The following is a 16,433-nucleotide window of genomic DNA, read 5'->3' on the forward strand; positions in this document are numbered from 1 at the left end:
GCTCATCTAGCGCCTTAGTAGGCTCACCCGGTTCGTCGAAGCTGAGCCTGAGAGTGACCTTGTCGAACCTTTTTCCCGCCTTGTTGCTCTCGTAGGCGGCAACCACCCCGGGTTGCTCCGGTCGAACGGGGCCGAGAAAATCGCAGTGCGAGGTGTCGCAGACGCAAACCACGCTGCCCTCACCATAGTCCCTCGGCTTACACTGTAAAAGGACACCTAAAGGCAACAAAAAAAAAATAATAAAGAGGGCGGTAACGCTTTGTAAACAATTGCAAAAGAAGAACCCAGGCAGCACGCAGACACTGGGCCAGCGTAGGGGGAATATTGTGCACAATATTGGCCCAATTTCATGTTTCACTCCACGGCCCGGTGTTGGGTCGATATCGGTTCACGATCGTTCTAAAAGTAGGCCAGAATCGGCGATAATATTCGAATTTTGGGCAGGGATGGGCGAATATCATAAACAAAAACATAAGGGTGCAGGCGAGCTGGTGAATATTAACCATGTTGGATTAACCTGAGACTGGGGTAGAGAAGAAATATCAAAACATAGAAGGGACAGATAATAGACAGGACGACGTCGTCCTGTCTATTTTCTGTCCCTTCTACGTTTTGATGTTTTTCCCCACCCCAGTTTCAGGTTAATTCAACAGGGCAAATATCGGTTAACATGGCCGCGGCCGCTGCGGTATCAACGTTCAGCGGACTTGGGCCAAGCCAACGTTACTATAGAATTAACCGATCAGTTGGGAAACTGCTATAAAGGCTGCTCTGAAAAAGTGACACCGATCCGAACTTGAGAACCGAGCTAATAGCGATCACAACACCGCCATTTCTCCCTCACCGGCCACTCGAGGAACTGCACGTGACTTCTATTTTGGCTTTAATCGGCAATTTCTACTCCGAAACAGATACGGTGGAAGGGGCTTCAAGGGTGCCACACCCGACTCCCAAGCGGACGCGCCTCAACTTACTGCCAAAGTTAGGATGCGCCTAGGTCGGGACGCGCTACCTGAAGTCACCGCTGAGACATGGTTGTCTAAAAACAATATTAATTGTGCCGTAAAACCTTGTAAACTATGGATTCTAGAAAACATCGCGCGCCCCCCGTTTTGTACTAATCTCCAATAAAAGCTACCACAAAAATAGTTCTTTCCGTTTGTTTGTATGAAAAAATCCAGTTTCAGCCGCTGATTACCCGGCGCGCCCTCGGCGCGGCCTGTGGCAACAGCGGCGCCCACCGCGATTGGCCGGCGCGATTGACCGCGATTCAGTATCGTTTTAGAAACGGTCAAGAATTCCTAATCCCGGCCGATATAGCCGGTTCAGATCCGACAAAATACCGGGAAACGGCGCTGGATTCTGTATATCAGCGTGGCGTTGCCCGTCCCAAGTGATGTTCCGCCGACGTCGGCTACATCACGGTAATACTGGCCCGATTTTTACGAACCATCGATGTCGGCAGTATCAGAATGATAATGGCCCGATTTCTCCGATCCGACGCCAATATTGGCGCAATACTGTGTGCTGCCTGGGCAACTAACAAACTTCATTAGACTTTCTTGGTAACGCGTATCACACACATTGGGAACAAAGATCTTATGCAACGAGAAACGGAGGGAGAGGAGGAGACGGGAGTGACGTCAGGACGCCGAACTCTGATTGGAAGGATTAGTGGGTGGAGGGAAAGCCAGCTGCCTTTGTCTCCGCCCCCCGCCCGAACGCGTTTGACGATTGCAGCGAAGAAAAACGCAGCTAGCTTTGCGTCTATCCACGAAGCATTCCAACCAGGCTTAAAAGTATACCGTTACGTGTAACGGATTCCTTGAAATCTGTTACTTTTTCAATTAATTTTTGCAATTGCCATGTTACTTTTTTTAGCGGCAGTAATTTGTAATGTAATTTCGTTAAAAATATTGATAACGGATAACTTTAATCGCTCGTCACTTTTTAAAAATATGATCAACTTACAGAAACTGGAGCAATATGAGCGAGCAATTCAGAGGCCTAAGGATGGCAAGTTCAACTAATTTAAATAGAAACCATCGTTAAAAAAATAAGCAAGAAAAAAACTTTTTTTTTTTTTATTGACCGGTCATTAGAATTACTAAAAAGACGTGCAAGGCATATACAAATATGCAAAAAAACAAAGATCAAGAATACAATGCCAAGCAGACTCTGCTTCTTTGCAACGCCTTCCATCGTGTTTTTTTTTCTATTTTTTTTTTTTTTCTGGGAAAGCCTTTAGTGTCTAGTTCTGTTCGATTTTTACATCGCTTGAAAGGCCCGTTTCAAAAGAGAGCTTTCGTAGATCGGTTCCTTACCTCCGAATCTCCTGGCGGAGATAGACGCTGCTATGGGCATGCGCACCGCTAGCCTTGTCTGCAGAATTGCAGGGATCATTTCCGGTCGCCGTAAGCTATAGATGGCGGGTGTGCTTGCAAATTCCACAGCCTTGTCAGGTTACAAGTGAATGGCGCGTACCCATTCTTTCACTTTAAGACAATATTTTAATGTTACAATGACTACCATAATGCGGGCGTATGAGAAATGGAAAGTAGTGTTGCGGGACGTTTTTAAAAACATCTAAATTTGTTCTGTTGTTACCTTGATAAGCCTTCGGGAAAAGTAACGTGAGAGTAATTTGTAACGTAACGAGTAGTCATCCGTTAATTGTAATCCATTACATTTTTAGAGTAAGACCACAAGTCTGGTTCCAACCAGAGCTTTGTGTTTTGACGTCAGCGCGCTTTCTCTTCTCCTTCACTCTCTCAGTTATAGAAGACAATGAGAAGCGAAAAAGCACGCGCCTCGGAGAGGACGGAGACTCTCGAAATAGCAGGCTCAGAAAACTGTGGTGTTTGGCCGCAAGAGACGCAAACTTCGCGTTTTTCTCCTATAGCTATGGCAGGGTTGTCTTTCAGATGCGTTGCGTATGACGATGTTCGTATCATTGACGTATAAAATACGTACTAAGTTTCTCCTTGTAACATTACTCCGAAGCAATGTGCAAAACCTTTTTTCCACAAACGCCTTTACCACAATAGAGCAGGAAAGAGGCGATGTTTTCGTAAAACATTAATCAAAACTGCAGGCAATTTCTATCCATGGCGGATTGTACAATAAAAAAGCGTGTCTTTTTCTTCCTTTCTTTACTCTTTTTATAAGATTGGGCCTGCCTCAATCTCTCATTTCATTCGGTTAAATATTACAACCAGTCCAAAAGTAGAAGTGTCATTACTTTGAGAGAACTGAAACCTATCTGAAGGACAAAGACAGAGGGCACGGCGGGACCGCAATGGCAACAACGCTAAACCCGTCTATCTTCTTTGTTCAGGTCACGCTGTGTGTTCTGACTTAGCAAGTACGGACCGCGCCCAACAATAGGGAGTTTTAGTAGACCGTGTTTCCCCCTCCGCTAGCCCTCCGCTACGAAGAAACCGCTACTGCGCCTGCGCGCCGATGTCCTTGGCTGTAGAGTTCCGGGTAGCGGAGGGGCTTAGCGGAGCAGGAAACACGGTCTACTAAAACTCGCTAATGAGGTCAGCAACTTGAACCCGCCGGCAGTGAGCACCAACTGTGTGCGCATACCCCGGAGCGCACCATGAAACGTCACCAGCAAATCACGATTTGAAGACGAGAGGATCGCGCCTTGGACTTCCTCAGAGAACACGGCGGGACCGCAATGGAAACAACGCTAAACCCATCTATCTTCTTTGTTCAGGTTTGGGAGAAACATGCGTTTTGCTTTCGAAGCGATTACAGAGGTATTGTTCTTCTGCCGTGACCGGCCAAAGTTGAGTGAGTTCTTGTGGAGGCATGGAGTATCATTTTGATCCTTCTGTCTGGGGACGTCGAGCGAACTCCTGGGCCTCAGGGAATAGAACACCTGAAGGTGATGAACGCCATGCTTAACTCACGGAATGACCTTAAAACGCGAATTGTTATCCTGGCGGCTTTTCAAGAAAAACTGGAATGTCCAGTGAACGCTAGAATAGGTGAAGTAGTGACAGCTCTACAGGAGCCTAATGGAGATGATGATGAATAAATCTTTATTTAGCGAGCATCAGATGCATATCTTGGGCACCCGCCCGGTGGAGGGCATCCTTAGTCCGGGATACCCTGGCTGCGGCTGGCTATCCGGGCCCTCGTCACCAGGTCTTGCTGGATCCCAGGGTCCGGGCTGGTCAGACAGGCCATCCACTGCTTGTAGGATGGGGAGGTTTGGGAGTGAGGTCCGGGGTTCGTTTGCATTCCCATACCTGGTGGTAAAGGTTGCCGGGAGAAGGACAAAAATTAAAGTTGGCGGGGTATTGAGCGGGATAGATGGCTTGAAGAAGGGTGCTGTGGGGATATGTGTTGGTCTGCAGTCTTCCGAGGGTGGTGGCTTCATCTCTTGATAGTTTTGGGTGCGGTGCCGGGTATTTTCTTCGGTCGTGACGGTAGTGGGCTAGTATGTCGGCATACTTGATGAGCAGGTCGGTCGTGGGGGCAACACGTGAGGTTGTTTACTCTTGGGTAATGGCCCGGTGTGTATGCGCGCGGGCAGCGGCATGTGCCACCTCGTTACCTTTGAGGTGTTCGTGTCCGGGTACCCAGACGAGGTGTACTTCGGGGAGCCGGGGGTTGGTCTTGAGGATGCGAAGCGCTGTTTTGGAGATGCGCCCTGTAGGTAACTCCGACAGGCTGCCTGGGAATCTGTGAGCACTGTGATTATATCGTCGCCTGTCGTTGCGGCTAGGGCAATGGCAATTTCCTCGGCGGCTTCTGTAGATGTGCGCACTGTGAAGGCAGTCATTTCTTGCCCTGCTGCATTGGTTACACATACAGCATGGGCTGGCTTATGCGGATACGGGGACGCGTCGGTGTATCTTGCACTTGGGCTATCGCCGTATTTGGTGTTCATGGTTCGTGCTCTAGCGATGCGCCGAGCCTCGTTGTAAACCGGATGCATGTTCTTAGGGATCTGGGCTACACGAATAGCTTTTCTTAGATTCAGAGGTACGCGTTCTTTGTGGTCTTGCAAGGAAGGTGTCGTGTAGCCTAACTTTCCCAGTGTTGCTCGTCCTGGTAGTTGTTAATTTAAGGCGTTTTAACTGGGAGTTGTGATGTGCCTCTTGTACCTCTTCTCAGGTGTTGTGAATTCCTAGTAGCAACAAATTCTTCGTTGAAGTCTTGGGAGGTATAGTCCTAAGGCGGTCTTGTATGCTTGGCGCAGGGTAATATTAAGTTTTGATTTTTCGGTTGTTTTGAAAGACAAATATGGCGTGCCATAGGCGACCCGGCTAATGAGTACGGCTTGTACAATGCGAAGGTGCCAGATTCTTGCATGCCAAATCTACGATGTGATACACGGTGTATGAGGTGCATGAGTTGGGAGTGTGTCCGTTGAAGCGGTTCAATGGTGTGGAGACCTGATCCGTTCTTGGGGATCGTGAGGCCAAGCCATGCGGAGGTGGGGAACTTTAGGGACGGGTTTTCCTGCTATGGTGATCTCCGGGTCCGGGATGCTTCGGTTGCGTTGGTGCGCAGTCTTCGTTCAGAGAGTAAGGAGGGCGGATTTTTCCGGGGCACACTCAAGGACCCTGGCGCTGAAATATTGATGAGTTTCTTCGATGGCGCTTTGCATGGATTCCTGTTGCTCGCCCATGGATCCCGTAGGGGTCCATAGGGTGAGGTCATCCGCGTAGATTGCGTGCCTGAGATGCGGGATATTTTGCAAGAGTGGGGGAAGGTCCCTCATAGCGATGTTAAATAGAAGCGGCGATATCACGGAGCCTTGAGGGGTGCCTTTGGCGATGGTATTAAATGTGTTCGAGCGGAGATGTCCGATGCCGATAGTTGCAGTACGGCCGGTGAGGAAAACCTTGATATAGTCGTAGATTCGTTGTCCGAAATCGATAGAGGTTAGTCCTTGAAGGATGGCTTGGTGGGAGATGTTCTCAAAAGCACCCTTGATGTCCAGGGCAAGATGAAACACTTGTGTGTGCTGGTAAGAATAATGGAGAGACTCGAGTTCTGCAGGGGGAAGTCACATCTTTTAAAATGACCTCCAGCTCCACCAAAAGCGCCCAGACGACTTAGAAGATAGGAGTTGACGCCGCGATTTCGTGATCTTCGGGTTTCCCGAGCCCGACCGTGAAAACACCGAAACATTAAGACGCCAGATAATCGAGGACATGATAGGACAGAAGGTTGGAGTGGCTGTTAGCTCTGTGAAAAGAGTCCACATCATAGGGGAAAAAAGTAACAAGACAAAACTGCGGCCTGTGATTATAAATTTCTTGGAATATAACAAAAAAAAAACTTAAGGTACTAAACAATTTTAATAAATTGAAAGGAACCACAATCTCAGTCAATCATGACTTTTGTAAGAGTACTCTGGCAAAAAGGAGCAAGCTTTGGTCCAAATCTGGCGACTTCAAAGCCAGGGGACGTAAAGTAGTGCTAGACTATGATAAACTACGAGTTGTTGACGACCTCTATAAATGGGACGAGCAAAACAACTGTCTAAAGCGCATCCTCTCTTAAAAACGTGGGAACGATTTCGATTGACTTAAATTCAAGCTGTTACGTCTTGTACTACTAAATGCCCTAAGTAGCATCAATAAAGTTCACGAGCTCGAAGAAATTATACTTACGTACAACCCGCAGATAATAGCAATCACAGAAACATGGTTATCAGCAGATATTTTTGATGCCGAAGTTACTCCCCCCACTCAAAAAATAATCAGACGCGATCCTGGCTCTCGAGGAGGGGGAGTTGCCTTGATAGTAAAGATGGAACTCTCATGCGTTATCTTAAACGGAATAACTGACAATGAAAGTGTATGATGTCAAATCGACTACAAAGGGTTTTCGGCTCTCGCAGGTGTTGTCTATCGGCCCCCATCTTCCGCCGAGTCCTTTCCAGAGAGCATTTAATTTCACATGCAACAAATATACAAACCTAAAATAATAGCTATACTGGCGGGTGATTTCCCGCCAATTAACTGGTCGCCTTTACAGCCAGGCTTCAACTGAGGTAAAAAATTGCAACTTACAACTCGAATTGATCCTTAATTTAAATGACTCAGCTTGTTACTGAAGGTACTCGTATTTCCCAAAATAGCAATAACACACTGGACCTCATTTTTGTTGGAAACTTTCCAGAGGACACTGACGTCAGCGTTCACGATGGAATTTCTGACCACAAGCTTGTTTTTCTTACGACTATTTTTTGCCCAGTAAATAAGGGTCACGTTAGTAAACGCGTCTTTAATTTTGTTGCTGCAGATAATGAAGCTATTATAGGTACTCTTGATTTGAACTTCAGCGACTTGAGACGGAGGGTGACATTTAAACATTATAGAATGGTTTCAAAAAACTTCACTGCAAAGCGCCTTCACAAATAAGTCAAATAACTACCAAAAGAGTAAAAGAGAAAATCAGAACGGCCTAGATAACGAGATATATAATACATCTTAAAAGGGTATTATCTAAGAAAGGAAAAGCAAATTGTAAAAATGCTGATGTCATATCTTCCCCCACCATAACTCTTAAAAAAAAAAAAAAAAAAAAAAAAAAAAAAAAAAAAACGGCGCGCCTTTATTTTTGTTAAACAACGTTAGTAAACTTCATAGAAGAAGCGCCTCAAAAGTTGTGGGGGTACTTGTCGGGCAATAGAAATTCTATTGAACAACTTCATGTTGATGGAAATGCAATTCCTGGCTCCTACCAGATTGTTAATGAGTTTAACAGCACCTTTCACGGTGTTTTTAGTCCGCGATGCACTTTTGAGGAAACTATTGAATCAATACCTCTTTTCCCAATAATGCAAGATATAGACGAACATCATCGGCATACGTCATCTACTTTTAAACCTTGATATAAAAAAATCCTGTGGTCCTGATGGCATCCCGAATGCTTTTTTCAAACGTTAAGCCAGAAATGATTTCTCAATAAGATACGTCATGTTCAGAACCTCTTTAGATCAGGGATGTCATCAACCCGACTGGCTTTGTGGAAAAGTTGTACCTGTACATAAGGATGGGAACAAACTGCTTGCTGATAATTACAGACCAATATAATTTATTAGCACCTGGTGTAAGTTGCTAGAACATGTCATCGCCAGTCACATAAGCTTTTTTATTTTTAGAAACTCATAACATATTAGTCAACTTTCAACATGGATTTGAAAAAAAAACCATTCTACCACTACTCAATTTCTTTCAGTAGTGCACGATTTTGGTCATGCAATAAATATCAGGGAACAAATTAATGCAATATTTTAGACTTATCCAAGGCCTTCGACAGGGTACCGCATCAGCTACTGGTAATAAAATTGCAGCGGGTTTACATTGCTCGTCGTCTGGTGACATGGATCGCTGCTTATTTGAAAAATAGAGTGCAATTCGTTGAAATCAGCGCACGTCAATCAGTACATCTTGACGTGCTGTCTGGCATATCACAAGGGGCGGTCTGAGGACCACTCATTTTTAATTTATGTCAACGACATAGCCGACAATATTGACACGAGTGTGACTGTGAAAATGTTTGCCGATGACTGCGTTGTTTATAGAACTGTCAGAAACACGTTAGATCAAGAGTAGCTTAACGAAAACTTTTGCGAAATTGCCGAATGGTGTGAGAGGTGGCAAATTACTCTAAGACATCCGCTCTCGCAGTAACATACAAGAAATCCCCTCTTAACTTTGCATACCACGTAAGAGACAAATGCATCCAAACTGTAAACGAGGTAAAGTACCTGGGCCTAAATCTTAATTTAAAATTAAATTGGGAAACTTACATAGATCATATAACAGCGAAGGCTCACAAAAAGTTGTGCTACCTAAGACGGAAGCTGTGAATATGTAACTCTTCGGTAAAACTTTCGGCGTATAAAAGTTTAATTCGACCAGTGCTAGAATATGCGTCCATTGTGTGGACACATATTCTGTAACCGATTGTATGCATGCCACAAATATTGACTGTTCTGTGTGAAACCTAATGTAACCATCTCCTGCTTGGATGGTGGAAAGCCATCTGCAGCATGGCGTAAATAAATTGAAAAAAGCGCTATCTCTTTATGATTGGAATATTCCTTGCAACAAGTTCAAGGCACCCTGCAACCTTTGCTTGCAAGTTATCTCCCAGACTGGTAGAACCGTGCTTGGGGTAAAACCCAACTGATAACTGGATACGTTACACATTTAAAGCGTAGTTCTAACTAAAAACAAAAGCGGCAAAACCCACATTTGGGGCTGATTATACGGCTTAATATCATGCTAAAAACATGCAGTTGAAGGTCGTTCTACTTTAGGACACGCTTACAATCTATGTCCATAAAAAAAAAAAAAAAAAAAAAACAACCTCCCGGGAAATTTTTTTTCCTAAAACAAACTTGACAAAGTTATGGATAGAAATCCACACATTCACCTAAGAAGACAACATGTTTGGAGTTTATTTAGAACTTCAAAAAGCGTTCCTACTTTCAGCGCTGAAAATTGTATTCCGTAATCTGCATGATACATAAAAAGGACATGAATATTGAAATCCATGTGGCACTTTACGTTGAGGATGAGGGGAAGCGGCTTTGCTTCTCTCCTCCTCGCTAGGGTTCACCAGCTCGACAGGACGAAGCGAGGAGGAGAGGGAATGAGAATCGTGACGTCACATGTCTCGTGGGCCTCGTCGGTTATGTTTAGTCGCGCATTTGTTTTCCCCATAAATACGGCCATCGGTTTGAGATATCGTTCGCTGTACGAGTGGTGTTTTCTGGTTCTGCAGCGTCCCGCCTATCGCTGCAGTCCTGTTTTGTGAGCTCGAGTTTTCGGTTGAGTAACCCTTTAAAGTGTCAGTGACGGTACTTTATCTTTCCGAGAACCAACGGACAACACGCGTATTCGTAAGGCCGCAGTCACCGGTCATACATCATACAAAAGACGCGGTGTTCGGTGCCAACATGGTGACGTCATTATCTGCGCCTCAAGCATGTTGGGAGCATGTTCGCTCTATTCATATGTATGCTCCGAACCTGTCTGCAGACGATTTTCGTATATCCAATGTGACCGTCATACATGGAAGACCTCAGACAGTCGGCTAGTTTAGCATGTAGATTTGCCTGCATCTCCTGCACCGGTAAAGAAAAGTGTAGGGCAATGTCCTTCCGCTATTTGTATTGAGACAAGACCGGAAGTACTCTGTCCTACACTTTACCGCACCGGTGCATGAAGTGCAGGTAAATCGAACGAGCCTAGTGTGTGCAGGCTGTCCTTTGTTCCATGGATTCGCGGTGTCACCGCGGCTTGAGGGAACTACTTCGCAGTTTGAGCGTAAAGAAGCGCCGAAAGCATAAAAATAGGATCGCGAGGACAAAGCCGCGCCATCGGCACGCTGCGCTACTTACCAGGAAGCAAGAAGAGTGTCAGAAGCACCCTTATTGAAGCCGAAGCATTCGCCATCGCTGACGAGGGAGTATCCTGCGCTAGCGACACCGCGCCTGTGGTTCGGTGTCAGCGCGGATTCCGTATATAGATAGAGCCTCGTCAGCTGTCACCCGAGGAAGCGCGCGCTTGCCGCGATTAGATAGCATTCATAGCGAGAAAGAGCTCTCCACCTCTATCGCTAATGCACACTATGTTGGGCAGAAAAGATGAGAAAACAAAGTGGCAAGCGTGTTTTAATGAGGATAATGTAATACAGGAATAGACTGTGACTATATGAAAATAGTTCTTAGTGTGTTTGCCGGGACTATGACGGGCTATGCACGAATCACGGCGGAAGGAACACATTGAGGTGATGATTTTCTGTCTGACGCGGCGGCCACATTATGTTGGGCCACAGTGTAAGAGATATTTGGGTGATGACTCTGGCCGCTCTTCCCGTGGGGAGCGAGCGACCAGATCACGTGGACCAGATTGTGTTTGGAGCTAGCCTCGAACCAGTAGTCAGTTCCATGCCGCCGCGAAGGCCGCTGAGGTTTGAGGTCCCTCCTCGGCGGCCACGGTGTCGGCGGCGTAGCGTGCTCGCCTTTTTCACGGTGTGGTGGTGGTGTGCGGCCAGTGGCTACCCTCGTGTTTTGCTTTGGGGCTGTGTCTATCACAAGTGCAACCATCATGCACTAACGTGAGCCTTAACCCGAAGAAGAAGAAGACGAAGAAGAAGAAGGAAGATAACACAGATTTACGGACTCCGGCGCCTTGGTGGCGGTGTGGCGGCGGTGAGGTATAACAAGAAGCGGTGAGCGAGGGAATGCGGGACCACCGCTGGGAGAAACAACCGGAGCGGTCGATTTGGGAGGGATCCCATACTTGGGCGCCACCTATCCCCGCGCGAGTGAAGCGCTCGGTGCGCCGAACATAATGTGGTCGCCGCGGTGGACAGAGAGTTATCATCTAAATGTTTCTTCTACGATGTGTTCGGCGCACCGAGCACACTTTCCCGATTTCTGGATTTCAGGGCAAGAGCATATCACAGGTGACGGAGTTGTTGACGTGCGTTAAGAAAACGAACATGTTGATTTTCAAATGCCACGGACCGGAACAAGACAATTCTCAATTTAACGTACTCGCCTTTTTGTTGTTGTTGTTGTTGTTAAAACTGCACGAAGCACGAACACGGCGATCAAAACCATGCGGTAACAGCAGCACCAAGACCGATAATCCCTGCCACCGTCTCCGCCGCCGTCCCCGCTCCTCTGGTTCTTCGTTCATCCGCGAGAGGGCGAGCGACGCGCTAGAGTTGCGAATAATGTGGTTTTAATAAACGTTTCTCCATCCATTCAAGCTCGTGAATTATTTGTTCGTGTTCCTTGCAGCGTTCAGCTGACGAAGACGAGTGGTGCATCAACGTTCTGCCAACTCTCATGCAATCAGTGAGGCACCAGTTGAACTTGAGTCTTCAGCGAGGAGTAGGAGTACGACCGGCCGCGTGCCATACGTCTTTCTGGCTGCCTGGATACCCCTCCAAAGTGCAGCATGACCCTCCCGGCTCACGGATCGTTTCAGAATCCCATTGAGGAGATGGGACGTGATGAACGGCCCAGTATACTTCTTCATCCATGTGCTTTCGTGGCCCTGTTTACATGTGCTCAAATTCTAGCATGTCGGAAGTACCCAAAAATACGTGCCCCAGCATTTTATCACCATTGGTAAGGAACACCTACACTATTACACATATAAAGAAAGCCATATATTTGAAAATGCAAACACTGTATTTGGGCGAAGCTGATTTGATGTTTTTCCCCTAACATTTGAAGCATTATTAACGGGAGTATACGAGAAGTTTTTCGAATCGAATACCGCAGCGTCATGTAACACTGCAAGAGCCGCTATGTCCTGGATTTTGCTAGCACTGCGAAGGTTATAGACGACGAAGCGTTATGCGGTTAGAACCACTAATCGCACACCACTATAATTCTCGGGACTGTGCGAATATTCGAATAGTTGTTTCGAATAATACGCTATTTGATATAGGTGGTATTCACTGAGCCTGCAGGTTCGATTTTGCCAGGGAGCGCCACCGTCGATCCGCCATCTTCGAGGTCGCGGTTTGACTGGCTAGGCTACGCGGTCGTACAATTTCATATCGTTGAAGAAGCTTCGTTGAACAAGAAAGAAAAAGGTTTATCTCGGGGGCGGGCCGTTTTAGTTTCCTTGTTGCCGCCGAGTACCGCGTGTGTAAAGGCTGAACTGCATGTAAGCGAGCGACGAGACGAGACGAGCGACAGCCACAAGAGAAGCGACGACGACCCGCTTCGCTGTCGCTCGGTCACTTGCGCGACGAGACAAGCCGCATGAAAACGACGGGAGCAAGCGAACAATGCGATCAGCGACATTTTCTAGAAATCCAAAAACCGAGCGACGACCGACCGTGAGGAATCTCCGTCGCTCGTCGCCGACTCCCGTCGCTGTCGCCGCTCGCTAAATCGCTTACATGCGGTTCACGCTTCACTGTCGCTCGTCGCGTAGCTCGATTTTGGGATTTTTAGAAAAGTTAGCGCTCATCGGCCTTGGTCGTTTGCTCCCGTCGCTTTCATGCGGTTTGCCTCGTCGCGCGAGAGACCGAGCGGCAGCGAAGCGGGTCGCCGTCGCTTGTCTCGCCGCTCGCCAAATCGCTTACATGCGGTTTTTAAATCGCTTGGACTAATAAAAAATTCGCCGAATTTTTCATAATCTGCGCACTCTGTGAGCCGCACGGTATGTCTCTGCACAGGAACGAACATCGAAGGCAGGACGTACGTACGACACGGAGGCGATGGAGCAACGCGGTTACACGGCCGTAGTGCAGCAAATCCGCTAGAGAAAAACAATAAAGAAACTAGCAAAACAAAACAGAGTAATCACACTGTGCTACAAAAGCACCAAAGTAGAAAAATCAGTTCTGGCAAGAGCTACCGCCGTGGGCACGGCGCGCGACACGGAGCGCTTCATGGAGCCGAGGGAGCAACGCGGCCGCGGTGAACGAGTCCGATAGCGACAAAAACTAACTAAAACACACAAAAAAGACTCCTACGGCGCTTCAAAAGCACCAAAGTATAAGAATAACCCCTAGTTTCGGTTAAAAAGTCTCTTTAAAGTTGTAAAATGCTGCTAAACCACGCTCAAAAGGTCCGGCCAAACGACACTCGCGATAGAAAGAGACCTCGAAGATGGCGACCGTGGCGGGCGATGCCAGCGAACCTAGCGAGTAACGTCAAGTGAATGTGAAAAAATTGTAAGGGTGCAGGCGAGCTGGTGGAAGTTAACCATAGTTTTGTTTAACCCGAGACTGGGGTATTTCGGAAAAGGGGACGAGAAGAAAAAAGGCCACAAGGAGGCGACGTCTCAATGAGACGTCGCCTCCTTGTGGCCTTTTTTCTTCTCGTCCCCTTTTCCGAAATACCCCAGTCTCGGGTTAAACAAAACTATGGTCAAGTGAATGTCACCTATTGGCTTCACGGTGAACTGGGATATTCGTATTTTTCGAAGTGTTGATCCCGGCGGGTTAGCCCCATTGAGTGCGCTTCTTACCGAGCAACGGTGCACTGCAGAGAAGAAACACCCACCAAGCTCACTTCCTCCGGGGGCTGCTTCTCTGCAGCGCACCGGTGCTCGATAAGAAGCCCGCTCAGCGGGGCTTGCCCGCCGCAATCAACACTTCGAGAAAAAAAAAAATATATATCGCAGTCGCGTGCTTAGGAAAGAGGCACACTGTCATGGCGGAATGGTGCACGGGTGTGCCTGGTGTATTTAAAAAGAAACGGAAACCTCGTAACTGTTGATATCATGATTGCAGTATTTTTTTTTTTCTAAATTAAAATGTGGAGTATGTGTTAAAGAACCCCTGAAAAAAAAAAAAATTCTTTTAAACAGTCCGATTGGGACAAACGTGTCAAAAAATTAATTTTATAGGAAACATTATTTCTTTATAGCAATATCGAGGGCGCGAGACGCAATTTAGTCGGTAGTCACCTCCTTTCCACTTGGTCACGGCATTTCGGGCGCGTGAAGGAGAGGTGGATCGGCTTGCCCATCACGTTAAGGTGGAGAGAGTGTATGACCATCTGGTTGAGATGGAAAGAGTCTATGACCATTATGGTGACGTCATGAACTTTGCGTGCAAAATTTAAAATAAATCTCGCGCCGTCAATAACGCACTAAACATCTTTTCACGTAAGATTATTTTTGACACGCGTGTCCCAATTAGACTGTTAAAGAAAAACATTTTCTCTTTTCAGGGGCCCTTTGAGCGGAAATGCCGTCACAACCTGCAAGTTGTCAGGGCATTGTCTTTTTGTTTTCAAATACGAGATTGAATAAAGAGTATTTACGTATAGCCAGACTTTTAAATCTTCTCGATTAGCAAGGTGATTATTTGGTCAAGTTAGTTCATGGTCTTAAAAGGTATAAACAATGAATATAGGTGAAATTAAAATTAGCTTAGAAAGGGCCAACTGGAAGCTTGGGAAGAACCCTCATGACTTCAGCTGGGTTTTCCTTTAAGCACGGTGCAGTGGGAAAGGCTCGGAGAAATTATTTGACATTCAACTAGAAAATAGTCGGCCAAAACCACTATCCGCTTCAAACTCGGAATCCACTATTCGCAAATGTCTAGTAATTTTAAAAGGTGGGATTTCATTATCTCTGCCTTATTAGCACTCACAAGTTCCCAAATTTTCAAAGTCATTTTTGTCCCTAAGTAGCATTCATGTTTAAAGGGATGCTGAACCGAAATCTGGATTCCCCAAAACACGTGGCAAAAGCGTGCAACGGGATGCTACAAACACCGAAACATCACTCATACAGCGATATCTCAAACGGATGACTGTATTTAAAAAAAAAAAAAAAGAGGCGCATTTGGCAGGAATGTTGACGTCATGTTTCTCCGAGAAGGAGAGGGAACGGCCTCGCGTCTTCTCCGCCTCGCGGCCTTGAGGGAGCGAAGCGAAGAGAGGAGGAAACTACGTATCTTGACGGTCACGCGCCTCGTAGGCCTGGTTCAATCTCGATTTCTTTTTCCAAATATACGGCGGTCCATTTGAGATATTGCCTTACTAGTAGCGTTGTAGGGATTGTAGCGTCCCGCCTACATCTCCAGCAGTTTTTTTTAAATCAAAATTTCGGTTCACCATCCCTTTCAGCACTATTTTGAGTCCAACACTCGAGCAATCCGTTAATGCATAACAATGTGCCTTACATTCCTTAGCATACAAATTATTGTTAACTATATAGGTCTGTAGGCATCTGCACTTTTCTATTAAGCATCCATGCCAAGACTAGGAGGAGTTGCTTAACTGTCTGTTAAGGTAGCTAAGGGTTCCCGAGATCAAAAAAAGAACCCTTGATCTGGAGAACAACTTTTAGTATTATTTATTGACTTTTCTCGAACTAACGAACATACCATTTCGTAACTTGCTTTTGGTAATGGCCAGCAGTCCTTTGTACCATGTGAAAAAATCATGCCCAATATGCAAAACACGGCAAAAGTTGATGCACGAGACTCACAAATGTGTAACCCAAAGCTGTTTGAAGTGTGACCACGACTGTTTTAACAAAAGAAAGACAAGAAACAAAAACCAGTTGACTAGATCTTTATTTGCAAATTTCACAAATGCCAAGTTCACTGAAACAATTTGGAGAAAAGTTAGAAGTTTTCTTATTATGTATATTAAGGGGACAAGACTAAAATATGACGCAGTACGACCTTCTTTACATCCGCCCACCCTCTCTCCCAACATATAAAATATTGAGCAGACTCCAAACCCCCATTCCCACCTTCTGAAACACGCAAAACCCATCTTGACGTGTAATCCAAGATGAAGCAGGACTATTTGAGATAAAGAGATTTTTTTCCTACAGTGGGTGCCATGTAGGCATCATCATTACCATTGCTACTAAGGAAAGGGAATGATCAAGCCTGCACAGGGAGTTTCTGCTACAAACACTGCATCACATGAAATAACCTGAAGTTGA

General features: G+C 46.1%; 1 protein-coding gene across 1 annotated transcript in view; it reads right to left on the bottom strand.

The window, feature by feature from the left end:
- LOC8030109 (lysosomal acid glucosylceramidase-like) overlaps positions 1-10,465 on the bottom strand; it is a 52,296-nt gene extending 41,831 nt beyond the window's left edge. Inside the window, exons 1-2 of the mRNA XM_042288814.1 lie at positions 10,388-10,465; positions 28-216 (exon numbers count right to left, since the gene is read on the bottom strand). Of these exons, the coding sequence (XP_042144748.1) occupies positions 28-216; positions 10,388-10,442 (244 nt within the window). The 5' untranslated portion in view covers positions 10,443-10,465. The remainder of the gene's footprint in view (positions 1-27; positions 217-10,387) is intronic.
- Positions 10,466-16,433: the final 5,968 nt, after the last annotated feature.

Source organism: Ixodes scapularis, unplaced genomic scaffold (assembly GCF_016920785.2).
Source record: "Ixodes scapularis isolate PalLabHiFi unplaced genomic scaffold, ASM1692078v2 PGA_scaffold11__112_contigs__length_91849675, whole genome shotgun sequence".
Lineage (NCBI taxonomy): Eukaryota > Metazoa > Arthropoda > Arachnida > Ixodida > Ixodidae > Ixodes > Ixodes scapularis.